The sequence below is a fragment of the Nansenia antarctica genome (genome assembly GCF_963989245.1).
Source record: "Nansenia antarctica genome assembly, chromosome: 1".
Classification (NCBI taxonomy): domain Eukaryota; kingdom Metazoa; phylum Chordata; class Actinopteri; order Argentiniformes; family Microstomatidae; genus Nansenia; species Nansenia antarctica.
In genome coordinates, this window is record NC_137674.1 from 24,312,154 (window position 1) to 24,338,261 (window position 26,108).

Consider the following 26,108-nt stretch of genomic DNA (forward strand, 5'->3'; position numbering starts at 1 on the left):
GTTCTAGTGAGAACACAGTAGTACACCACATTTTTAGGCCCACTTCAAGAAAGTAGCCCCCCTGGTGAGAAATGGGTAGACCTACAGTATAGGTGATCAGTGTTAGATGGGGTAATCTGTGAATGTCAGACTATAGTAAGGTTTATGGGTCTGTTATTCAAGATAAACCCTATGACTTGGAGAAATGTAATAGGCCGCCTATAACTTTGGCAGTAATGGGTTTTCATTTGCTGTAATGTGTGGTGTGCTGTGTGTAGTGGTGTTTTCAATCATCTTGTTTTTTTCATTCACTGACTCTCCCTGATTGTCTGTCCCTCTTAATTTCTAGATGATCATAATTCAAAGCTTTGAGGCAAACACAATTGTTCTGTAGAAAGTTGGAACATTGCAACAACAACAAAAAACTAAAACATGTTGAAGTTGTCAATATCGGGGCCATCCTTCTCTGACGGAAACAGTATATATTCGTCATAACTTTCATGCGCGGTTTCCGTCCTCCAATCATGAATGAGAAATGCTACTTCTGAACCAATCAGAGATCGCGAATGGCTGGAGGGACCGCCCCTGGAGGCGGCGTGTGCAGGGGGTTATCGAAAGTAAAAATCGAAGAGAGAGAGAGAGAGAGAGATTTGACTGCTACAACGTAGCTGTCACGAAAAGGTAAGATATGAAGATTTTATTATTACAGACTTCCTTAATCGTAATATATGGCTGTTGCAGTTGTCGCGAATGCCTTTTGATGTGTTTATTACAGCCAGGAAAAGAGTGCTAGCATTGCATGCTACGTCTATATATCAGCCTTGATCAAAGTTATTGGCCTGTAAATAGCTCTGATGATAGTTTGTATCAAACTTGACAATTGGCAGCGCAACTGTTTGGATTTTGCTGGTTAAATAATGATCCATTTCGATCAATTTAAGGCGCCTCAGCTCCTCGTTGTAGCCTATTCTGGCAACTGTCTGTGTCGTAAAATGTGGAAATGTGTTTTCCTTATTATATTTCCCTTTTCGTAATACTGCAAATAGAGCAATCGATTCTCGCTTTAAGAACTTGGTTGACAAGAATAACTTTGTATTAATGATATCTCTCCAATCTCTCCGTTATTAACTTAGCACTTGTTTGTATAATTACAATATTATTATTGTTTTTATTCATCATTTGACAAATTATTCTATTAAGCATAATGTCCTTACTTCTTTATAGTAGTTCCGTCATTAATGTCCATGACCAAACCCTATGAGCCAGGTAAGACACGGCTCTGATGGCCTAGCAGAGGACATTCTCCTGGCACAGCTCAGCATACTTGTCCTTGTGTCAAGGTGCTTTTCCTCAAAGCAGGTCACTGTCAACATTAATTAGCAATATTTCATCACATTTCATAATTATCAGTTTAGTCACTTTTTTAAAGTTGAAATACTAGTGTTGTTGAACTTTTGCCATGCAACAATGGTCTCTGTGTGCCTGCTTAACCAGAGAAGGACACAGGTGCTGTTCGGGAGTTCAAAGGCAAAAGACTTTGCTCCTATGTTACTGAGTGCCCATAGCATGTATGTACCTCCATTTCAGGGTAGAATCAGCCTACTAGGCTGCAGCTATTACACATGCAGTACAGTAGTCAACTTTAACATGTAGACATAATAGATACAAAAATCATGCTAATATTATAGTAGGCCGGCGTAGAGATCTCTGCAAGACATCTTGCCAGGAGTTCATCCTGAACATGACAACAGATTATTTCAGATGTCTGTATAAGTGTAAACAGTGTTAACAGTGAAACCTCTGCTTTAAAGGACGTCTCAAGAACAAGTACATGTGTGGGATGATAATTCCTTGCGATGTACTAAGGAGTAGGACACAAACTCCTTAAAAAAACAAACGTGTTACTAAAAGCTAAGACACTTTGAAAATGGTGGTTTTATTTTCTAATTGTTACTGCCCTTATGGGGTTGGTGAGCCGTCCTCTATCCAAACTTGTTAAAATGTCATGGGTGTTTGTTTGGAGTAAGACAGACACAGTAGTTTTCCTTCACCGTAGCTCATGATATTAAGCTCCCGTATAGTCTGGAGGTCATTAATCAGTTACTAGTTTGGGCCTGTCCAACTTCTCTCAATTAGAAACAAGTTTAAGTCCATTCACAGTCACACCCCTTCAATACAGCATTGTTTTCCCTTATACAATTCCTCAAATAATATTGGTTGTGTAAATTATCTAACAAGGTATACACACACACACACACACACACACACACACACACACACACACACACACACACACACACACACACACACACCCCTCAGAGAATATTTGAGGGAAATCTTGGTATATTCACTTTGGCTAACTTTCAAACTTTCATTTCCGCTTTTCCAAGCAATGAAAGAAAGTGGTATTTCCAGCCCCAGTGGCCCATCTTGTCTTCTGTTTCCTTCTCAGCGATGTCTTGCTAACTAGCAGATATTGAAGATATTGCGTCATCAAATCTGTGCTTTTTTAACCTCATTTCCTTTTTTTTATGAACAGGGTTCATTTCATTTCCTGACAAAAGGCTCATAATCAACTGAGAGGCCAGGTAAGGATCCAGACTATCCATTGTGACCTACTTCTATCTTAGTCTTAATTCTTACTGTACTGTATGTGAAAATGTAGCTATATATATATCACGCTGTTTAAAGACTTCACCTAATAATTATCTATTATTTTCTCCAATGCTCTCTCCTGCTATACTAAAAAAGACAGCATAGAGATGCTGTACGCCAATGATAAACTCTACAATGGCTACCTCCGGAGGAACATGGCAAAGTTTGTGACCAAGGTCAAACCGAGAGAGATTGTGCCCAATCTGCCCTGTCTCACATCGTCTGACAGGGTGAGTTTCTACTCATTTGAACTTTGATTGGACTTTCAGTCTTTGTTGATGATTATGTAGCTGGCCATTAACATTCTGATTGCCTCAAGTTATGTTATCTTATGTTCATGTTTCACCATGTATCACCATTGCAATGTTTTTCCAAGGATTGAAGTATAACGCTATCCAAACTAGCCAAATGTCATCATCACCTCATTTTCAGGATGAAATAGAGGCCAAGACGAGCAGTAGTGGCAACTATAATGGTATGCAGCATCTGTTGGACTGTCTGAGGAGGAGGGAAAACTGGCCAGATGAGTTGATCCAAGCGCTTGAGTTGTGTGAACAATGGACTCTGGCCGAGGAGGTCAGATTAGAATACAACTCTCTCAAAGTCCAGAGCAGTAAGTCATCATCATTGCGTGACGTTAGAATTATAAGGTTCTATCTCCATTTTTGACAACATTTCGTTTTTCACATAATCTGATCCATTAGGTGTTTATTAATGCCTGTGTGGTGTTATTTTTAAAATGTTGACATTTTTGAGTTATACAATTCTATTCAGGGGAGTTAATTATTGGCTTTAGAGGTCATGTATGCAATTGACCATGAGAGGAAGGGGGTTGTGGAGACATTTACCACTGGTACAGGGTTGTGGCACGAGGCGAAGCCGAGTAGGAAAACCCTGTACAGTGGTAAATGAGTCCACAACCCCCGCCTTCGAATGGTAACTTGCTTTTCTACAACAGCCACCACATATTATAAAAAATAAATACACAGTTTTAACATTACATTCATTTATTTACAGTCATTAATCATTAATCATTAATCGTACATTGCATTGTAGGTCAGCACAGGTGTTCCTAATCAGATTGATTGGGAGGCGCATTGATACTGGAAATGCAGTCTGAACTAAAGGTTGTTGGGATATTTGCCACTGTTGCTAGCCAATCAGAATCCAGTATCCAAACATGCTGTTGTAGAAATGTAGTTTTAACTTGAGGTTAAGCACTACTCTTTGAGAAATGTAAAACAGAACATAGTGCTTCAATTAATTATGTTTAATACACCTTTACTGTCTTCTACTGTATTTTTCTACATGATTAGACTGTTATGATTAACAGTCTCAGCTATTGTTTTCTTTGCTTCCTTCCCTAGATCCCCAACCTCCCTCTCCTGCTACTACTGTCATCCTGGCTCATGTCCATCCAGTACCATCTACCAATCCATCACTGCCCATTCCAGAGAGCACTGATGAGACTCCAGCTGTGGTTCCTCCAACTCAGGCAGCACCTCCTCCAGAGTCAAACCCTCCGGTTCCATCCCCTCCCGAGGTCACTACCCAGCCATTAGCCCCCCCAAGCCCGGCTCCTCAGGAGGCTCCCAGTGCTGTTTCCTCTCCAGAGCCGCCTGCTCCTCCTCAGGCCCCACAGGCTTCAGTAGCCCCTGAGAGAGCCCCCCAGGAAGCACCTCCTGTCCTGTCCTCCGTCGACACGAATCCGATCCCTAATGGAAACAACGCACGTGCCCTGGAGGGTCAGGTGTCAAGGGTCAACACCGAGACTGCATCTGAACTAGAACCACCGGTACTCGAGTCGACTGAACGATCTTCTTCCCCCCAACCTGATTCTATCAAAACAGTACTCCCGGAGGTCAAACCATCTCAAGATGTCGCTCCAACCCAGACCACCCCATCCTCAACTGAAAGCGCTGCGCCAGCCGAGACAACCCCACCCTCTGATAGTCCTCCCGTCGTTGCTGCCGCCTCTGCCCCGGTCAAGACGCCTGAGAAACGACCAGTTCAGGACACCACACCCCCAGCAGACATCAGCAGAGTCGTCCCTGTTCTTCAGCAGCCTGTAGAACACTCTGATCCAACTGTAATACAGGTAAATATGTCATATTTGTGTGCTTGGTTGGCAATTTTGCATGCGGCCTAAAAACTACTCACTCAAAAACCTATTTTGAAAGAGTCAGTTGTACTCATGCGAGAACTGACATTGATTTCTCCTTCAGGCCAGTGAAAATGATCAACACACCGAGTCGGCCCAAGGAAACTCAAGCCAGGACACCTCCCAGGCCGCGGCCACCACCTCACCCACAGTGGATAGCACCGATGGGACTGCCTCCTACTTCAACGATGGGGACGGGTATTTCAGTAAGCCTGGAGTTCTCTCCAGTGAACAACAGAACACTGCCTCTCCTACTATGCTTTCACCGATCTGTGAGGCGCCATACTCAGGAGACACTCTCCGTCTGGAGATCAGTGCGTCCGTGTCAGGCCTTGGGCCTAGTGCTCCAGTTCCCGTTACCGTGGCTACTCCTGTTGTCGCTGCTGCGGAACCCACCCAGCCTTCTCCCGCTCCATTGCCATGTCAGGAAAACGGAGTTCTTGAGGAGCCCTATCCCCTTTCCCATAACGATCCTGAGGAGGACCACTACGAGTCCTCTTGTCAGAGCTCCTTGCTGGATCAGGAGGTGCTGGTTAACGTGGTCCACGTCTCCGAGGAGCCGTCTATCCAGAACCATGACGGCCAATCCCCGAGCATGTTGGTTAATGTCGTGAGTGCATCTGAAAGTCCTCCTGTTGAGAATCACGACCAAGCCCAAGCCCAAATTATACTCGGAGATGCAGTTTCTGTGTCCGACGCAGAATCGTCCGGCGGTCAGAACGGTGTCCCGACTGAGATGGTTCTGGGGAATGCAGTTAGCATGTCCGAAGTGTCACAGCAGGGTCAGATCCTCAATGGCCAAGCCACCAGCACTTTATCCAAACAGCCTGATTATGCTCCACCCACTAGTGCTGTTGTTACTCTATCCATTGTCAACGCCCCCCCCCCCAATGAGAACATCCATCACCCAGGGCCCAGGGGGGTCGAAGCTATCCCAGAGCTGAGGACCCTTGGCCAGCAGGAGGTGAGGGAGGAGGGAGGAGCCCCTGTGACACATAATCCACAGAACTATTATGTCCTGACAGCTGCTGCTGTCGGGATCTCTGCCCTGTTGGCATGGAGGTTTAGGAATTAAAGGGGTTTAGGAAAGAAGGAGCGTTGCGAAAGAAAGAAAGGGGAAATTATGTATCAGTCTTTTTAAGATTATGTTGGCATGGTGCCTTATTTTAGGGGTTAGAAGAGTATGAGGGAATTAACTATTTGGCGAGGTGACGGGTGAGGCAAATAGGTTAATATTTAATGAATATTATTAACCAATATTGATATCATTCCAGAACTTTGATCTGTCAAAAAAAAAGAAACTATGAATCATGGAAATCTTCAATATCGCTCTCTCTCTACATTTGAAATTGTTTTTTTTCCCACTCTCAGCTCATTTGTGTGCTAACTGCAAATATGTGGAATCTGATATCAGGACCTCAACTAATACTTTTAACTGATAAGCACTGATAAGCACTTGATTCATGCAAAATGCTGTAAGCAGCTTCGCCTTTTGGGAGGGATTGCTGACTTAGTCTGTGAATATTTCTATCTTCGAAACATAAATCCAAGACTCTTATTTGGATCTCTTCTATATAAGAAGACAATTTGACTATTTCATCACACCGTGCTTCTTGTTGCTCCCTTTAATGTGTGCCATCTTCTGTATTTATTTGTAATACTGTATCTCTGTGCTTTAAGACATTGACTGGGAATAAATATACAGTAGCCTATATAGAGAATATTATGTTCGGCCTGTGTGGATTTATGATATGTTATTCAATATAAACCAACCAAATATGACTGTGCACTAAGTAGGAGTATACCACTTAGTGCACTGTAGCTACAGTAGCTAATGTATTGATAGTTGTTCGTTTCTAGAATAGGGTTACCTATACTCTATTTCTGCAACTTATATTGTTTTTTGATTGGCAGGTAATAAGAAATCATGACATTATGGAGTTACTGACAGCAGGTAGATGAAAATATATGGCAGTATTAGTATTTGATCTCTGTCAAAATGTTAAGTTTATTTTAATTTCCGTCCTTATTTCCCTACTGCAGTCTTATGATTTCTCCATCAACATAATTGAGAGAAATACAGTTTTTGAATAAATAAAGCACTTTTAAATGTCAATAGCTACTATTGATGTATCTAATGTTATGTGATGTAGTGTAAATAGTGTGATATAAAGGCTATGTAAGGAATAAACAGGTACATTATGAATGTTTTGCACTATAGACAATGACAAAAATACTGACAGGCCTACTTGATAGTTGTATCAAACAAAACAGTTGGTCTGGTCTTCATTAGCTTACAGATGGACTGTAAACCATGTGATGTGTATCTTCCCTGTGGAGTATGATCTCATCTTAATCAGTCTGCTCTGTTATTGAAAATCAATAAAATACTGCCCTAATTTTTTCCGATCTATTAATTTGTATGACATTTTTGAATGATCTCCAACAATAGGAAATTGCAATTTCATCAAGGTTCAATCTGTTATACAACTATATTATAGAATGTATGAATAACTGAATTGTATAGCATTACTTGGATGCTCTTCTGTGTGTATTGTTTGCTTTAGAAGCCATGTGATTTGTAGGTTTGGTTCAATTGAACACATTTGTTGTCAGACAGGTTTACGACATTGAATGTTAGATTTGTCTTACACGACAACGACACTGTTTCGCAGTGCTGGCTGTTCACCCCTGTAGCCCCGCCTTAGTGCAGACACAACACCGACGTCGACCAATGAAATGACGAGAACACTCGAAGATGACAACTGATTGGCTCAAAGCTCTCACCGTACACGCCCATCTTGTTGTGAAAAGGAGTGGGCGTCAAAACATTGGTGAGAAATGACAGTTCTGTGACAACACAAGATTGTCGCAGGCAGTCACACATACATGAAACCTTGCCAGGGGTGATTCTCATATCAAAACGTCAACCTTCAGTTCTCCTCTCGATGGAAGTGAATGGCCATCAGTGCGATAATGAAGCTACGGAGGAAGAGGAGGAAACGGCTCCACTGAAGCAGTCGCATTCGAGGAAGGAGATGTCGACCAGTCTCAGATCCGACGCTAGCATGGAGGCTGGCGGGAGCACATCCCATGACCAACATAGCACATCCAACTCATCAAGCAGGCAAAGGATTGATTCTCCGAAAAAGAGCAGGCCTCGTATGTGTTGCAGTATTCCGGTGCAGTGATGTGATGTAGTTAATCCGCTATTAAAGATAGCTAGTCTACTGTACATGTCTAGCCTGGGTAGTCATGGCTTGATCGCTGTTGCTAACGCTCATTCGCTATGGTATGGCTTGTGATCTACCGTAGCTAGCTTGCCCGCCGTTACATGAGCGATCCTGTTGGCAAGCATCTGCGTCATTTGCAAACCCATTTGGCTGACTGTCTGTTTTTGTAAAACCAGTCACATTTTGCAGGATCATTTCGCTAGTGACTCTCAATTTGCCCATGCCTTTACACCAGAAACAGTCAAATGTATCATGCTACGATAATTAGCGCGACTATGATTGTTTTGCAGCAGGTTGACAAGATGGCGTCTTAGAACACACTGTACTTCCATTGCTTCCCATCCTGTGGTGGATGTGTTCAGTATAATAACCTATCAGTCTGAACAAGTTATTATTTTCTAAATCTTTTACATGAGATTATTTCACAACTTCATATTTGTGAACTTCTACCAATTCTGATGACATTTGTTTGATGATAGTGAATGTAATAATGCAGAACTGTTCTCCTTGTTGTTGGTCATGCAGCTTTTCCCTGGTTCGGGATGGACATTGGTGGCACTCTGGTGAAGCTGGTCTACTTCGAACCCAAAGATATCACAGCGGAGGAGGAGCAGGAAGAGGTGGAGAACCTTAAGAGCATCCGTCGTTATCTGACCTCTAATACGGCGTACGCCAAAACCGGTATCCGGGACGTCCACCTGGAGCTGCAGGACCTGACGATGTGTGGGCGGACAGGGAACCTGCACTTCATCCGCTTCCCCACTCAAGACCTCCCTGCCTTCCTGCAGATGGGGCGAAGCAAACACTTCTCCAGCCTTCACACCACCCTGTGTGCCACCGGAGGAGGGGCCTACAAGTTTGAGTCAGACTTTCGCACGGTGGGTTTCTCACACCACACGGCACTTTCAGATACAACCGAACCAGTCCCTTACCACAATCTTTAGTGGAGGGTTGGGGGTAATATCATCTGCCACCCAATCATTGTTTTATCATGACGGCATATAACAGGAATCGCCTTATCTTAAATTGTGATTATTTTTTAAGTTATTTTTTCTGAGTGGGGCAGTCCCACTCATATTTTTCATTTTTATTGACAGATATAGTGAAGATTTAGACAGGAAGGGTGGGTGAGAGAGAGAGGAGGGATGACATGCAGGATATGTCCCCGGCCGGAATCGAACCGGGGACCCTGCGGTTACATTGGTCAACACTTAACCCGCTACGCCACCTAAGCGCCCCGAAATTGTGATTATTTCTAATGGGACCGGGTTTGTTGTTTTGTGATGCCATGTAATTAGAATGTGTTTATGTTGATAGAGCAACAATAATTTAGTTTTCAGTGTCAGTTTTGAATCTTCCTCAGAATCTTTTTTCTTGAGAGATGAGCTGAAGGAAAACATGACGATCTGTTACTCTCCTGATGACCTGTTACTCTCCTGATGACCTGTTACTCTCCTGACGATCTGTTACTCTCCTGACGACCTGTTACTCTCCTGATGACCTGTTACTCTCCTGACGACCTGTTACTCTCCTGATGACCTGTTACTCTCCTGACGACCTGTTACTCTCCTGACGACCTGTTACTCTCCTGACGATCTGTTACTCTCCTGACGATCTGTTACTCTCCTGACGATCTGTTACTCTCCTGACGATCTGTTACTCTCCTGATGATCTGTTACTCTCCTGATGACCTGTTACTCTCCTGATGATCTGTTACTCTCCTGATGACCTGTTACTCTCCTGACGACCTGTTACTCTCCTGATGACCTGTTACTCTCCTGACGACCTGTTACTCTCCTGACGACCTGTTACTCTCCTGACGACCTGTTACTCTCCTGACGACCTGTTACTCTCCTGACGACCTGTTACTCTCCTGACGATCTGTTACTCCTGATGATCTGTTACTCTCCTGACGACCTGTTACTCTCCTGATGACCTGTTACTCTCCTGATGACCTGTTACTCTCCTGATGACCTTTAAATTTAAATGAATGTGCAATAACACTATGTGCAATATGACAACCCTAGTCGTCTATCTGTACAGTATAGTATAGTGGATAGTGTACATAGCCTTTATTTATGTAAACTAGCTCCTTTCCCTTCTTGGTTTTTTTTGTTTTTATTTCTTTCCTAGCACCAGGGGAGCCACCCCTCCCAAATTTCGTTGTTTGGTACCTGTACTATAGCAATGACAATAAAGACCATTCATTCATTCATTCATTCATTCATTCATTCACCTGTTACTCTCCTGATGACCTGTTACTCTCCTGATGACCTGTTACTCTCCTGACGATCTGTTACTCCTGATGTTCTGTTACTCTCCTGATGATCTGTTACTCTCCTGATGATCTGTTACTCTCCTGACGACCTGTTACTCTCCTGACGATCTGTTACTCTCCTGATGACCTGTTACTCTCCTGATGACCTGTTACTCTCCTGACGATCTGTTACTCTCCTGATGACCTGTTACTCTCCTGATGACCTGTTACTCTCCTGATGACCTGTTACTCTCCTGATGACCTGTTACTCTCCTGATGACCTGTTACTCTCCTGATGACCTGTTACTCTCCTGATGACCTGTTACTCTCCTGATGACCTGTTACTCTCCTGATGACCTGTTACTCTCCTGATGACCTGTTACTCTCCTGATGACCTGTTACTCTCCTGACGATCTGTTACTCTCCTGACGACCTGTTACTCTCCTGACGATCTGTTACTCTCCTGACGATCTGTTACTCTCCTGACGATCTGTTACTCTCCTGACGACCTGTTACTCTCCTGACGACCTGTTACTCTCCTGACGACCTGTTACTCTCCTGACGATCTGTTACTCTCCTGACGATCTGTTACTCCTGATGATCTGTTACTCCTGATGATCTGTTACTCTCCTGATGACCTGTTACTCTCCTGATGACCTGTTACTCTCCTGATGATCTGTTACTCTCCTGATGATCTGTTACTCTCCTGACGACCTGTTACTCTCCTGACGACCTGTTACTCTCCTGACGATCTGTTACTCTCCTGACGATCTGTTACTCTCCTGACGATCTGTTACTCTCCACTGATGATCTGTTACTCTCCTGACGATCTGTTACTCTCCTGATGATCTGTTACCCTCCACAGATGGCTGACCTGCAGCTGCTGAAGCTGGACGAAGTGGATTGTCTGGTCCGGGGAGTGTTGTACATCGACTCAGTGGTGTCCAGCGGACCCTCCGAGTGCTACTACTACGAGAACCCCACAGACCCAGACCACTGTGTCCAAAGACCCTACAACCTGGAGAACCCCTACCCACTGCTGCTGGTCAACATTGGGTCAGGTGTCAGCATCCTGGCAGTCTACTCCAAGAACAACTATAAACGGGTCACCGGGACGAGGTGAGGACTTGTGTAGGATTTTTAGTGAGGTCGCTAAAGTGTGTCTCGCTAGCGCTCCGGTGCTAAAACTACTGTAACAAGGCTGTTAAGACGTAGCTGACGGACGAGAGCATTTCTAAGGAGATTGCTCTCTAAATACTCTCTTTGAGTTAAACTTGTTGATGTTGTATTTTTTTTAATTGAGTTTGCTCAGTACCAGTTTGAGGTCACTATTATCTGTCGTTGTGCTTTTCCGACGCTCTCCACCGGCGGTGGCTTTCTGCTGCTCCCTCTGTTTGTTTTCCTATGCAGGTTTCCCTGTCTGGTTGCTTTGAAAGGAACTCTTTGATTTTTGTCTGGCACATGACTGCTCAGTCCCTCGTTGACATAATGGCCCTCTGTCCTCCATGACTGGAGTAGGAAGCAAGATGGGGGGGGGGGCAGCCTTATATGAAGAGGGTGAAAAACATTAAATTAGATAGATTATAGAACATGTAGCCTAACAGAATCTGGTTGTCTTCTTTACCTGGACCGATACCTTTGGAGGAGGAGCGGGGAGGAAGGCACTAGGGATGTTAGTTGGATGGTATTATTAGTGATGGTATCTGGATGATGGTTTCTACCCACCTTCTATCGTCCTATCTTTTTAGTAGCTTTGCACTTATAGACAGGGTTCCCGCGCTGGTCTTAAGAAGCCTTAAAGTCTAAAATCCAGCAATCCGATTTATAAGGCCTAAAAAGGTCCTACATTCAAGTCATTAGGTCTAAAAAAATTAGGTGCTAGGTCTTGAAAATTCGATTAGCTTGTCCTGCAAGGAAATCAGTCCGACCACATCTATTTACGCGGCAGTTAATCAAGCTGGAACCAATATTTATTTTATATTAATTATCCTTCAGACTTTTCTGTCTGTATGGCAGTGAAATCACTCATTTCATCACCTTGAGGATGACAAATAGCTATCATATGGTGTCGCAATAGGGCTAAAATTCTATCTAAAGAGGTCTAAAAAAAGGTATAAAAAGGTCTTAAATTGGACTTGTAGGAAACTTGTAGGAACCCTGTATAGAGTTCTATGCATCACAACCCAAATGTAGATGGAGGAACTAACAGCCTGTGTGATCTCCAGCCTGGGCGGTGGGACCTTCCTTGGACTCTGTTGCCTCCTGACTGGATGCTCCAGTTTCGAGGAGGCTCTGGCGATGGCGTCACAAGGGGAAAGCATACACGTCGACAAGCTCGTACGTGACATTTACGGTGGAGACTATGAGAGGTTTGGGCTCCCAGGCTACGCTGTGGCTTCAAGGTACGTATACAATAAGATAAGATATCTGATCAGGTTTGACGGTTTGACTAAGTGCATCACCAGTGTAACTTGTATTTTCTTTAACTGTATTTTCTCTGATTTATAGTTTTGGGAACATGATGTGTAAAGACAAACGGGAGTCCATTTCCAAAGAGGACCTAGCCAGGGCTACGTTGGTGACTATCACCAACAACATTGGTTCCATCACCAGGATGTGTGCACTGAACGAGGTGATTTCAAGTTATGTGCATCGTAAAGCTTTAGTATACAAATTAAATGTGGTTCAATTGTGTTGGCTGAGGTTCCAGTCGGCTAACAACAGTTAGCTACAGATGACAGCTGCTCCACCCGCCTGCAACATTACTAGTGAAACTCCGCCCAACAACCCTGTAATGTAAAGTAGCATTTCTTCTAAATATAAGCGGCCATGTTAAGTTTAGGTTGCGTGTAAAAATAGATTATAACGACCCTGTATAAGGCCCGTCGGAAGCTCTGTCAAGGGAGTTAACTTTCTTGGGACTACAAGTCCCTAGCCCTTCTGCTCTTTTGCTGTAAGTTGCTTTGGATAAAGGCGTCTGCTAAATGCCCAAAATGTAAACAATGAAGACCCATGAACATCACACAGAGTGATATGCTGTTTCCCAGAGCACCAGTTGCTGTTCACTCTTTGCCTTCAGCCTCTTTACGGTGCTGCCTTGTGAAATCTGGATCAAGCAGCATTGTACAGGGCTATGACGGCGCCGAGATCTGCTGCGTTCAGAAACATTTGGGGCGGCTGTGGCTCAGGAGGTAGAGCCGGCATCTAATGCTCGCAAGGTTGGCAGATCGGCGGTTCGAGCCCCGGCTGGCCACATGTCGAAGTGTCCTTGGGCAAGACACTTAACCCCAAATTGCTCCCAGTGAGCGGGCCAGCGCCTTCCATGGTAGCTTGCCGCCATTGGTGTGTGAATGTGTGTGTGAATGGGTGAATGAGAGGCCGTTGTACAGCGCTTTGGAATAAGGCGTAATATAAGTCAGTCCATTTACCATTTACATTTGATTTGTTTCTAATTAAGGTATCATCATCATCATACAATATTTGAATGGAAATAGAATTTAAATTGGATACTAATTGGAATGTTATCCTTTTGCTGCCATAACGTGAAAAGAATGATAGCATTTTCCCTAATAACCTTTATCTCACTGTATTGTTTTGTTGCTCTTTCTAAAGAACATTGAGAGAGTGGTGTTCGTGGGCAACTTCCTGAGGGTGAACACCCTGTCCATGAAGCTCCTGGCCTACGCCATGGACTACTGGTCCAAAGGGCAGCTGAAGGCCCTGTTCCTCAGGCATGAGGTAAGTCCCTCAGGCAGGCCCTGAGGCAAAGTCAAGAGATTACACACTTTTTTTTCATAGTTTGCCTGGTGTCAGGTGCTACTTATATATCAGAAATATAGATAATTTAACATGTTTTTAAATGTTAATTCATACTCATAAATTCATACATTTAAAAATATTACGAAAATACATAAACACATTTTTTGACTGATGTGACTTATACTCCGCAGCGACTTATAGTCCGGAAAATACGGTACACAGAAAACGATTTCAAATTTCCCTTGACAGTCTATTCTATATCCAACAGCATGAATCATGGGAAGAGGTTTATTTACTGTTATACAATGGGTTGATCAAATCAAGCATTGTGATTGGCTTAGACATGTTCAAAGCTGTAATTTAATAATGATATTGCCATGGTTAAATAACCTGTTATGACATTCATACCCTGCTGTAGATTTGTTTATCACATGAAGTTGTCTTTTTTGTCAACGAAAGGCAGAAACTATCACAAAATCAATCTGAACTCAATCTGAAATAAAATAAAATAAAAAATCTGAAATAAAACTGAAATCATTGGTTTCTTTTGACAATTTTCGCATTTGTTGTTTAACCGTGGTATAAAAACAATAATGCCCTCAAAGCCATGGTTTATCGTCACTATTGTTATTTGGTAGGGGTTTGCCGGCACTCTGATGTGTGTCATGCGTAACAACTCCCCCTCCTACCCATGACAATTTTAACGATAAATCACGACTTCTCAGGTATTATTACTTAATTTACTAAACCACCAACCTACGGACCTTTGGGGACAGAGCCTTCAGCGTAGCAGCTCCCACCCTCTGGAACTCCCTCCCCATAGCGATCCGCAACGCCCCCCTACCCTGGACTCCTTCAAACTAGCCCTCAAAACTCATCTGTTCTCCAAGGCCTTTGGCCCCTAGTCATTGTTTCAGTTTTTGCTTTGTTGTTTTCTGTTTTGTCTGTCCGTTTCATTCCCTTGTAAAGCGTCCTTGGGTTTGTGAAAGGCGCTTTATAAATTAAAGCTATTATTATTATTATTGAATGAATGAATGAATGAATGAATGAATGAATGAATGGTCTTTATTGTCATTGCTATAGTACAGGTACCAAACAACGACATTTAGGAGGGGTGGCTCCCCTGGTGCTAGGAAAGAAAAAAAAACAACTAAAAAAGACAAGAAGGGAAGGAGCTGGTTTACATAAATAAAGGCTATGTACACTATCCACTATACTATACTGTACAGATAGACGACTAGGGTTGTTATTATTATTATTATTATTATTATTAAACTGATGTCTTGTTTTTGCCAGGGCTACTTCGGAGCAGTCGGGGCATTGTTGGAGCTTCTGAATCCATCCTGAATGTTGCGGCGCTGAAGGCCTCGCCTCTCCACATGTTCTTCTACTGGAAACACACTTAAGCACTTAACTCTGCTTTAACCCAAAGACTGTTGCCTTGGACTTCCCTTCATCTGTCCTCACTGCATTGGTGCAAAGGCAACCATGACTGTTGTCCTATCCACTTGCATGTACCGTAATACCTTGGCACATCTATTTGCAGTGTGAACTAGGTAGTCTGCAAAACTCACCATTTTGCCTTAAATGTTCTATGTTTAAACATGCACTGTGTAATGGTATCACCAGTAGTCCTGCCGTTTAAAAGCTGCGTTAGCCTTCAGTTTGAATCCTTCACACAGAAACCAGGTTCACAATAGGCCAGGAGTATTGATATGAATAAACCAGTGTATGAAGGGACAATGGACTGAGAACTACAAATATTGTATATTGACTGTCAGTGCTAAGCAGTTCTATTGCTGTACAAAGGAAAGGTCACTCACTGCTAAAGGGATGGTACAGCAGGTGGATGCTTTTGGGTTTTTACTGTTACACTTCAGACTCAGATTCTTTAACAGTCATGTTAAAAATAGGAGAAGAAGGTATCAGGATAATCTCTGCAACCGTTGTACAGATTGCACACATGCTTTTATTCAAATATATAAGATAAATATACACTTATCAGCCTGAATGTAGCAGACAGGAGATATGTCGGTTGACAAGGAACATATGTTGTCTGTATGACACTAAGATGTTTTTAGAGTTGACGTTATTGTGTTACTTTGTTCACCTGAATGTATTACGAGAAACCAACTGTTTGCAGAGAGACACTTATGTCTTACACTTTTCTTTATAGTGTCATTATTCTCTTCGGTCTTAAATTCTGCCTTGCAAAGACAATTATTATTTCACTCTTGTTTGAACTGTTCTGATTTTGTTGGAGATGCAGGTTGTGAGGTAGGCCAGTGTGTATACACTGAATGTATTTTTATTTCTTGTAAATTGTCCTATTGTAAGTATTCTAAAGAATACAGACCATGTAATGCATATTCACTATTTAATCTTTAGGAAAGTTACCTACTTAACCTGATTGCATTCTTTGTGGTCTGTTGCTTTGTTTCACCACAATCTATTTCCCTTATGAATCAGACATTGGTCATAGGTTGTAGATTCTTTCTCTGGATAGCAATGTTGTCTCAAAAATGTGCAAAGTAGTTATTTTACATTTGTATTGCAGAATTTGAAGATAGATTTATTGTGTTGATAATAAATCACTAAGTGCCTTTGTTGTACAGTATACATAAAAAAAAGTTTGGAATCAGACACATTTTTGACTCCATAAGACCACGGTTTCCCTCTGTTGGTGAGATGTATTTTGTGCAAAAAGTTTGTACTTTTTTATTACAGAATGTCTTCTTTTCTTACAAAAATAAATTATTCTATTGTAAAATTCTGAGATTGTATTTATCGATTATCCTAAGAATGCATAACATGCAGCAATTATGCAAGATGAGACCGCTTTGACTACAAGAACGTCCATGATACGTTTGTACAAAATACAGATTATGCATTTAACATATTGAAAAGATATAACTTCTGAATATTTAGATGCGGTATTACTATTTTACCATCGTGGCACTAAGCTTTAGGTATGTGTTGGCTTTATAGGCATACTAATAAACTATTCTTATCAAAACGTTCTCTTGCCTGAGTGGAAAAGCTCTACAGTCATCCATGAAAGAGGTAGTGTCTTTCTTTCTTTCCAGGGAAAAATCCTGCCCCTTTTAAAATCGTGCAGAAGTCCACGAGTCAGCTCCACCTTCTCTTTCCCTTGTCTGTTGGCTGTACAGCTGGCAATTTACAGACAAAAGGATGAAAGGCTGCATAATTGGCTATTAGGTAGACCTGTGTCCCGTAAACTACGTATGAAGAGATGAATTAAGACGACTTAACCAACTGTTTTTTGTTAGTTTTTTGCATTTAATTTGTGACTTTTGAACAAACAAATTCAAAACTCCTGGAATCTACTGAAACCGTTATAGACCTAATAAACGGACAATAAACAGGTAAGTCAAATACTACCTTGCGCGTCTTTTGTGTGTATGAATATGGAGGCAATAAAGCGATCGTCTGGCTAGTGATGGACTTTACATCTGTATATCTGGGATCTGTTCTCTACAAAGTTCAGATGTATTTGATGTGTAGGTGTACAGTAGGCTATCTATCTATCTATACACAACGGAATTATGTTTAAAATGTATGAGGACCAGCTTACTGCATATTTCCAGACTTGGATGAGCAGCAAACATATTTTCTCCTGTTGATAATTGACCCATTACATTATTTGAATATTAAGCTCATAAGATATATGAGTTTAAGTAATCAGTTTTTACAAATATAGGCCTAGTTATAGCGTGTCTGTTTTCGATTATGACCTGTAGTGGACACCTCAATACCATTCAATTTGCGGTCTAGTCGATTGAAAATATAAAATTCGAGGAATTGTTAAGTGGTGTAGTTCGATGCTGTTTCAGTTGTCATAGGCTGTTATTATCAATGATTCCGTCAATAAGGGTTAAAACATAATTAGAAAATACGTTATAGCCTATATTGTCCTTCCGTTTTGTATAGATGTCCTAATTCCATCATTGGGTTAGCCTGCTTGAACAGATGATTCCCCAAGTAGGCCTATAGAATATCCTAATAATACCCGATTTGCTGTCAAGAGCATTCAAGAACATTCCACGTCATTCAATGTTGGACTCAGGAGATAGTGTCATGCTGTGGAATGCTCTAATGAAGGAAATATATCTCTGTGTGTGTTCCAGTCGGTTAATGCAGTCACAGTCTGAATTACTTTCACAGAAGTTCAGTCTAGTCTGTTTCGTATTATTTCCAAGATGTTCCCTTAAGGAGGACCCTGATCTGATTCATTCGGTCCCTTGCATTTTTACAGTATGTACTTACGGTACTCCCTTAAGCCTTCAAAAAAGAAGGGCCTGCTTATGAAATCCAATGGCTTAAGAAAGACAAGGAGCCCCTAATATGACTTTTTTCACCTCTAACAGGACCTAAGCCTGACATTCATTGGTGATGATGCATGATTTGATTTTAATTGCATTACCATGTGGTTTTCATTTGTATTCCTTTATTGTTTAACTCATTTTAAAACCATTTGAGCTCTAGCTTTATTTCGGTCAATAAAAACACAACATTTATATTTCTTCCATTAGTCTTTTCCCCCCTAAAATCTCAGCCAAATGATTATTCCATGTAATGCATCTCTAAGGTTGTAAAATATTTTATTTCATCAAATGCCTGAATGATGTTATTAATATTCCAAGGGCATGAAGGGTCCTACTACTCCAGTGATGTATGAGAATATCTAGCCAATCAGAAAGGTGATGTATGAGAATATCTAGCCAATCAGAAAGGTGATGTATGAGAATATCTAGCCAATCAGAAAGGTGATGTATGAGAATATCTAGCCAATCAGAAAGGTGATGTATGAGAGTACCTAGCCAATCAGAAAGGTGATGTATGAGAGTACCTAGCCAATCAGAAAGGTATCACCACACACTGTGAGCTTTGTTCTCTGAGTGAAAAATCTATCCAGGAGTGGTGATTTGACAGGACAACAGCTTTAAGGTGAAAATCTAAAAGAAAATGCTCAATCAGTTTGGGGTCTGGTACATGTTTAGGGGTTTTAGGCAAGGCAAGGCAAGTTTATTTGTACAGCACATTTCATACAACAGGGGCAATTCATAGTGCTTTACATACATTATTTAAAAATACAGCAAGAGGAGCATAAGACAATAAAAATTACAATGAATAAAAGCAAATATAAGAAGTAAATAGATAAAACATTTAAAAAGACAATAGTTAATGGAAAAAAGACATTGATAGAAGTGTTTGTGTTTAATCATAACTGGTGCAAAACATGAAGGTTTATAGCTTAGATTTAAATATTTTAAGGGTTTGGGCCTGTTTGATCTCTTCAGGGAGTTTGTTCCAGGAGCATGCAGCAGCTAATTTAGGCCGGAGGTCAGAGTTCAAATACCAGACTTAGTAGTCAGATATTTGGCATATCGAGTTTCTGGCATGGATGTTATGATATCACTTAATTATTAGCGTTTTAAATGAGCCATTCGTTTTAATCATCTTTTGCTCATCTTATGATTTGTTCTTGTAGTAAGATCCGTGGTTTTCCTGTCGTTGAGCTAGCTATATTTTTTAACACAGCATGTTATTCTTTCCCCCATTACAGGCAAGTAAATGTTCAGCAGCTGTGGTAAATCAAACAGTTGGAACTACCCTAAGATCTTGCATCAATCCTGCTCATAGAGGAAGTCAACCATGTGTTTTGCATATGTTCAGTTCCTTTGTTTAACCTCTGGGTTTCAGCACTGAGAAAAGGTTTTATTCGGCCCAGTCCTTCATTCGCTCAAGCACTTTACTAGACAGACTGTCATGCAGGTCTTTTACATTGCAACCTGTGTGGGGTTGTACTTCTACGGTGTTGTTTTGTGTTTCTTTATCCTCGACCGCTGTAACAGGCCTGCGGCCTCGTACCTATGACCGAATCACAGCCGTGCTGATATTCAGTATAACAGCACGACCTCGAGTGTGATATTGCTTTTATACAACAGTTCTACAGCGCAATGTATTAGTTAACAGTAATAAGTGACAACAGATTATGATTTGTTCGTTTATTTAATCATTTATTTTGGCTCGGTCAACAAAACATTGTTCCGCAACTGGACTGTTGCCTAGTAACCTGAACACAAACACCTGCAGGCTAGGTACTTTGTATTAACGGTCATTTCGGAGTGATACATATAGTTAAAAGTCCCAGTGCTGTTATACTGTATATCAGCACTCATGGAATGCCTCTTATCCAATCAAATGACTTGGTCGGAACTAACTGTTGTATAAACATCGTTTAATACTGGTGCATCACTTGGGAATCTCTTACCTGACAGGACATTAACCCTTAATGCCTGAGCCACGCCGGATACCACCAGCTAAAGACTGTCTTGTATAGACAGGCTTTTGGATAGCCCCAAAAGCCTGTCTTTCTGTGTCCTGTTGATATTGTTGTACACCTGTTGTCTGTTACTTGTTCTTATTTTCACTTGTTTGCCTATTTTTACCTGCTATGACTTTTGCTCTTTTATTATGTTTTATTATGTTTCTTCTTTATTATGTTCTCTATATGTAAAGCACTTTGTGACCCTCGGTCTGGGAAAGGTGCTGTACAAATACATTTTACTTACTTACTTACTACCTCAGCAGAGCATGTGCGTTTCAATACGGCGCCCATGTTAACAGGTTAGAGCAGCTACACAGCCATGTTAACAGGTTAGAGCAGCCATACAGCCATGTTAACAGGTTAGAGCAGCCATACAGCCATGTTATCAGGTTAGAGCAGCCACACAGTCCATGTTAACAGGTTAGAAGAACGGCCACACAGCCCATGTTAACAGGTTAGAACAGCCATACAGCCCATGTTAACAGGTTAGAACAGCCACACAGCCATGTTAACAGGTTAGAACAGCCACACAGCCCATGTTAACAGGTTAGAACGGCCACACAGCCCATGTTAACAGGTTAGAACAGCCACACAGCCCATGTTAACAGGTTAGAACAGCCACACAGCCATGTTAACAACTGCTCTAACCTGTTAACACGGCCGCTGAAATGACGCACACTCGCTGCTGAGGTACAGGTATCCGGTGTGGCCCAGGCGTAACCAACGGTTACCTTTCCTGTTACTGTACTTGCAGGTGTGAGGGATGGAAAACACAAGACGGTGGCAGCAACAATGTGTCATCGGCCTCCTGTTTGGCATGTGGCTACCTGCCTGCCTGGCCCAGACCACGCCTGCCACGCCCGCCACCCCTGCCACACCCTCTGCCCAGCCACAGAACGAACGTCTGAAATTTAAACTCGCCGGATACCCTCGGAAGCACAATGAGGGGCGTATCGAGGTATTCTACAAGGGCGAGTGGGGAACCATCTGCGATGACGACTTCTCACTGGCCAACGCCAACGTGCTCTGCCGCCAGCTGGGCTTTGTCTCGGCCACGGGCTGGACCCACAGCGCCAAGTACGGCAAGGGCCTAGGTGAGAGTGCTATAACTGTCATGTTCCAAGCATTGGAATACTAGGATCCATTGGTGGAATGTTGGTGTCTACAATTATACAGACATGTAACTGTCATCTAACACATTTATTACATATAACATCCATTTATAAGCATTGGAATATTAGGATATTAGGGTCTTGGTGTCTACAGTTATACAGACATGTAACTGTCATCTAACACATTTATTACATATAACACCATTTATAAGCATTGGAATATTAGGAACCATTGGTGGGGTCTTGGTGTCTACAGTTATACAGACATGTAACTGTCATCTAACACATTTATTACATATAACACCATTTATAAGCATTGGAATATTAGGAACCATTGGTGTGTTGGAGTGTACAATTACAGCTTTATGTTCATACATGATAGTGATGAAACAGGTTCAAGAGAGTATTATTATTATGTCATTATATGGCCAAGTGGTGGGATAATAGAGGGTTCTCTGTACAGGGAAGATCTGGCTGGATAATGTGAACTGCAACGGAGGCGAGAAGAGCGTTGAGTTGTGTAAGTCTCGAGGCTGGGGCAACAGCGACTGCACTCACGACGAGGACGCTGGAGTGGTGTGCAAAGACGAGAGGCTGCCCGGCTTTGTGGACTCCAATGTCATCGATGTAAGACACCACGATGGGTTCAATGTATCATGTAGCACAGTGGCAGTACTCAAAGTACTCAGAGTACCACCCTGGACTCCTTCAAACTAGCCCTCAAAACTCATCTGTTCTCCAAGGCATTTGGCCCCTAGTCATTGTTTTAGTTTTAGTTTTGTTTGTTTTCTGTTTTGTCTGTCCGTTTCATCGGCTTGTAAAGCGTCCTTGGGTTTTTGAAAGGCGCTATATAAATTAGTTATAAATAAGTTATTATTATTATTATTATTATTATTATTAAAGTGATTCAATGGTTTTCAACATGGTGACACACTGCTGTTTTATTGGATTTTCTTTAGCTGGGTTTTTATCAGCCTGGGTCGAACGGCATTGTACGTCAGCATTACAACCTGGCAAGCCATACAGTTATGGTTCAGTGATATGGCTATGAATGCTGTTGTGCTACAGGACTACTTCCCATGACCACGACCCTATTTTGACCCAGCCTATGCAGTCTATAAAGCCTAAAACCCACATAGTAAACATTTAATGCACAGATGCACAACCCCACCTGTGTCTGCCCACCCGTAGGAAACATGTGGTGTCAATTAGCTGCCTCTACTATATACCATGTGTGCTAATTTGTATTAGGGCTTCTGGCAAGCCTACCGTCTGGGTTCATGGACTGTTTGTGTAGGTTGTGAACTGTAATTTAACCCCCAACAGAGGTCTTCTCTTTAAGAGAATAGGAGCCTGTTCTTTATGGATTAGGAGTTCTTGGGCCGGTTCCACAGACAAGGCTTAAGCCTAGTCCTGGACTAAATCACACTTTCAATGTAAAATCTCCATTGAAGATGCTTTTTAGTCCAGGATTAGGCTTAAGCCTTGTCTGTGAAACTGGCCCCTTTTGTGTTTTTGATGAAATCTGAATTACTGTTGGACTGAGAAAGCACAGTTTGGGGCTATAACAAGTTGCTGTCAGCGGCGTACCCGTTTCCATTTGCTGTCTGTGTTGCCGTACATCAAGTGTGCTTTCAGGTGAGCAGGGTTAGACTGGGGCTTGCTAGCCTCGCACAACCAGGAAGGACTTTTATTCTGCAATGTGATTGGACAGATGGTCTTTCTTCTCTTGATAGGACACCTAGGCCTCTTTAAAAAAGAGATTTCACAAGAAGTTGATGAGGGGGAGGACAAATTTGAATTTTGTAAGCTGAATTCCTCCTCCTCTCTGTCTTCCTGTGGTGTTTGAGTCCGTCTGTGTCAAATGTGGCAGCCAGACAACCCAGAGTGCAGCCAAGTCTTCTTCCACCCACTCACAATGAACTGACTCAAAGCAGAGCTCTGGGAATCAGAGAGGCTTACAGTAACTAGACAGTTGCTAGTTGGTGAAAACATATCCCCCAGTATTTAAGATAAGACGAAAGAAAACTCCCTTTTTAATGGGATCAGAAGTGTAATAATAACATGGACCTCCTCATATATTTTATTGTTAATCTCACTTCATCCATTTGGGAAGTGTGTTCTGACCGATCACACGCCACCACACACACAGAGTGACTTCTTATAATGTGCCCCCCCCCCAAACAGGTGCAAACTGTAGATGAGAACAAGGTGGAGGAGGTGCGTCTGCGGCCTGTGGCCGTCTCGGCGAAGAGGAAGATGCCCATCACAGAGGGCGTGGTGGAGGTGAAGCACAAGGACGGGTGGCGGCAGATCTGTGACGTGGGATGGACTCCGAAAAACACCCACGTCATCTGTGGTATGATGGGCTTTCCTCATGAGAGAAAGGTGAACAAGAACTTCTACAAGTAAGTTAAAGAAGTGAATCACTTCTATCATAATATCATAATAAATACAGTCTATGTGATCTTTTTTCTGCTCAACATTTATGTGAACATTGAGAGAGTAGTAGTAACATTAGTTGTAGTAACATTGTAGTAGTAACAAGTAGTAACATTGAGTGGTGTATTTCTTCACTTGGAGATGTTTTCGGTAGCCTGTCTGGACTTCACATGTCCTTAGTTTTAACTCATCTGGTAGAGAGACATAATTACAGCTTTACCAAACCACAAAATGGTAAGGCAACTCTTAAAAAAACCCAGCTGTAACCATGACGATGACGAAGTATTGACGTTTGAGCTGAACTGAGCCACTGCTACAATCAAGCACACAGAACCGCAGAAGTATTCGAGAGAGAGAGAGAGAGAGAGTTGTTTTTGTTTTTCTGAGATAGATATATTCTGAAGAGAGATACTACAGTACTCGTCTGGGTGTTCTTTGTTCTGTTTGGTTTGTTTATTTATTGGAGAGAGGAAGGAATGCTAGCTAATTGTCTGCAGCGGTGGAAACATTTTGTACCACCACGTTTACCTCATCTGTTGGGTTGTCACATCAACATCGCTTGGCTCTCAATATCCCTGGCAAACACTGTCATTCTCCCTTCTAATGATGGTCGGTCCAAGTCACAAAATACTTAATTGAACAGTTAATACTGTTTTGGCATAGGCCTACACAATGATACGATTGGAATATGTTGTTGAAGACAAAATAAGATAAATATTATACAATATAACCCTCTGTTTCCATTTACTGCAATATTATACTGTAGCTCTCTCCATGTGTTTATAATTGTACCAATATGGAGATACAGAGGAATAACAGAATACTATGTAATATGTAATAATAATATGTTATGAAACATAACTATGTTATGGAATATGACGGATTCTATTGGTTGGGCTGGGATCCCGCAAGTTTCCTTTCCCGATATAACCTTTCAATATGAGACCAGAGCTCTCTCTGCATTCCGGGCCTCCCTCCAGTGGAAGGGACTTTTCCTCCTCTCGTGCAGATGGTTCACAGTAGTGCGAGGGGGGAAATGTGTGTTTTCTCTCAGTCGTGTGTGAAGACTGGGACTGGAGGTAATGGCAGGGTTCAGGGGGGATGGTTTGGAGGGATCTCCAGAACACACAGACACAGACTGCAACAGCTGGAGTCTAGCCAAGCCAACCAACAAGAATCAATAGTCAAATTGTTCTGCGTTATCAAACCGCAGGTGTAGGAGAGGAGGGAGGAGGAGGGTTTGACGTTTAAAGTGAGTCTGCTCTACCTCAGGGTGAATGAGGGCTGACTGAGTGAGGCCACTCACTCACAAGTGTTACTAATCTGGGTTGATGATGTGGCTCTATTGTTTCACATTCCACAGAAGGTTCTTTGTTCTTTCGAAATGCCACGTTCATTACAGTTTAGCGAGATGCTTTCATAGATTGAGTCTTGTGTAGTAGCCCAGTGCCTTGCTCAATGTTACGAGAGAGAATGTTAGACAATCTGAGACATAAAAAGCGTTTTTGAATACTATACACAGTACATTAACCAGCCAATAATCAATGTTTGTGTCTTTAATTGTATGAGGTGGTCCTTTAAAAACAACAGTCAACATTTTCCGCATTCTTCTGAGAGATCAGGTTGTCAGAGGAGTGCCAATGATTTCCACATGTCCACATGGAGAAGGGATTTATGCTACCCCCCTTTTTGATCCCCTTCCTTCTCCCCTCCGAAGGACATTATAGCAGTCTGTTTATCTGGCTTCCCCTCTGTCTGAACACTCTGACTACCCTGTCTGAGAGCGTTTCTTGGATAGATATGATATTTGGGATTGAGGAAAAAAACATAGGCTTTACTAAACATAACAGGTAGTCATTTTCAAGCAAATGTTTCAGAAGCGGAAATAACAGTACCGGTAATAGCTTATTTTACATGACGTTAAGGCGCATAAAGTGTGTGTTAATAAGCACCTATGATTAGTTTGTTTATAGACCTGTCTGTAGTTCATAGATAGTTGAATAGAAAGACACCTGGGTCATTGGTGTAATACTATAGGTGTCACAAAGGACGAATTAGGAGAAAGAAGAAAACAGATCGTTTCATAACAGTCCATAAGAAAAACCGATCAGGTTTTATTGGCTGGCCTGTGCGGAGGAATGATCCGCTGGTAGTTTCA

At 42.1% G+C, this 26,108-nt stretch overlaps 3 protein-coding genes across 3 annotated transcripts in view; all 3 read left to right on the forward strand.

Moving 5' to 3' along the window:
- The first annotated feature begins 584 nt into the window (after positions 1 to 584).
- On the forward strand, positions 585 to 7,185 carry mavs (mitochondrial antiviral signaling protein). Its single transcript, XM_080540998.1, has 6 exons — positions 585 to 660; positions 2,519 to 2,567; positions 2,731 to 2,864; positions 3,067 to 3,247; positions 4,002 to 4,732; positions 4,860 to 7,185. Exons 3-6 carry the CDS (start codon positions 2,742 to 2,744, stop codon positions 5,868 to 5,870), a joined length of 2,046 nt encoding a protein of 681 aa, XP_080397124.1. The 5' UTR covers positions 585 to 660; positions 2,519 to 2,567; positions 2,731 to 2,741; the 3' UTR covers positions 5,871 to 7,185.
- A 476-nt stretch (positions 7,186 to 7,661) lies between these two features.
- pank2 (pantothenate kinase 2) lies at positions 7,662 to 16,804 on the forward strand. The gene is made up of 7 exons (XM_080540045.1): positions 7,662 to 7,957; positions 8,554 to 8,906; positions 11,151 to 11,404; positions 12,511 to 12,687; positions 12,794 to 12,917; positions 13,898 to 14,023; positions 15,341 to 16,804. Exons 1-7 carry the CDS (start codon positions 7,744 to 7,746, stop codon positions 15,389 to 15,391), a joined length of 1,299 nt encoding a protein of 432 aa, XP_080396171.1. The 5' UTR covers positions 7,662 to 7,743; the 3' UTR covers positions 15,392 to 16,804.
- Positions 16,805 to 23,752: 6,948 nt separating this feature from the next.
- loxl3b (lysyl oxidase-like 3b) overlaps positions 23,753 to 26,108 on the forward strand; it is a gene marked incomplete at its 3' end in the record, with an annotated part of 17,134 nt that continues 14,778 nt past the window's right edge. The window contains exon 1 of the mRNA XM_080540107.1: positions 23,753 to 23,916. Coding sequence (XP_080396233.1) covers positions 23,768 to 23,916 — 149 coding nt within the window. The 5' untranslated portion in view covers positions 23,753 to 23,767. The remainder of the gene's footprint in view (positions 23,917 to 26,108) is intronic.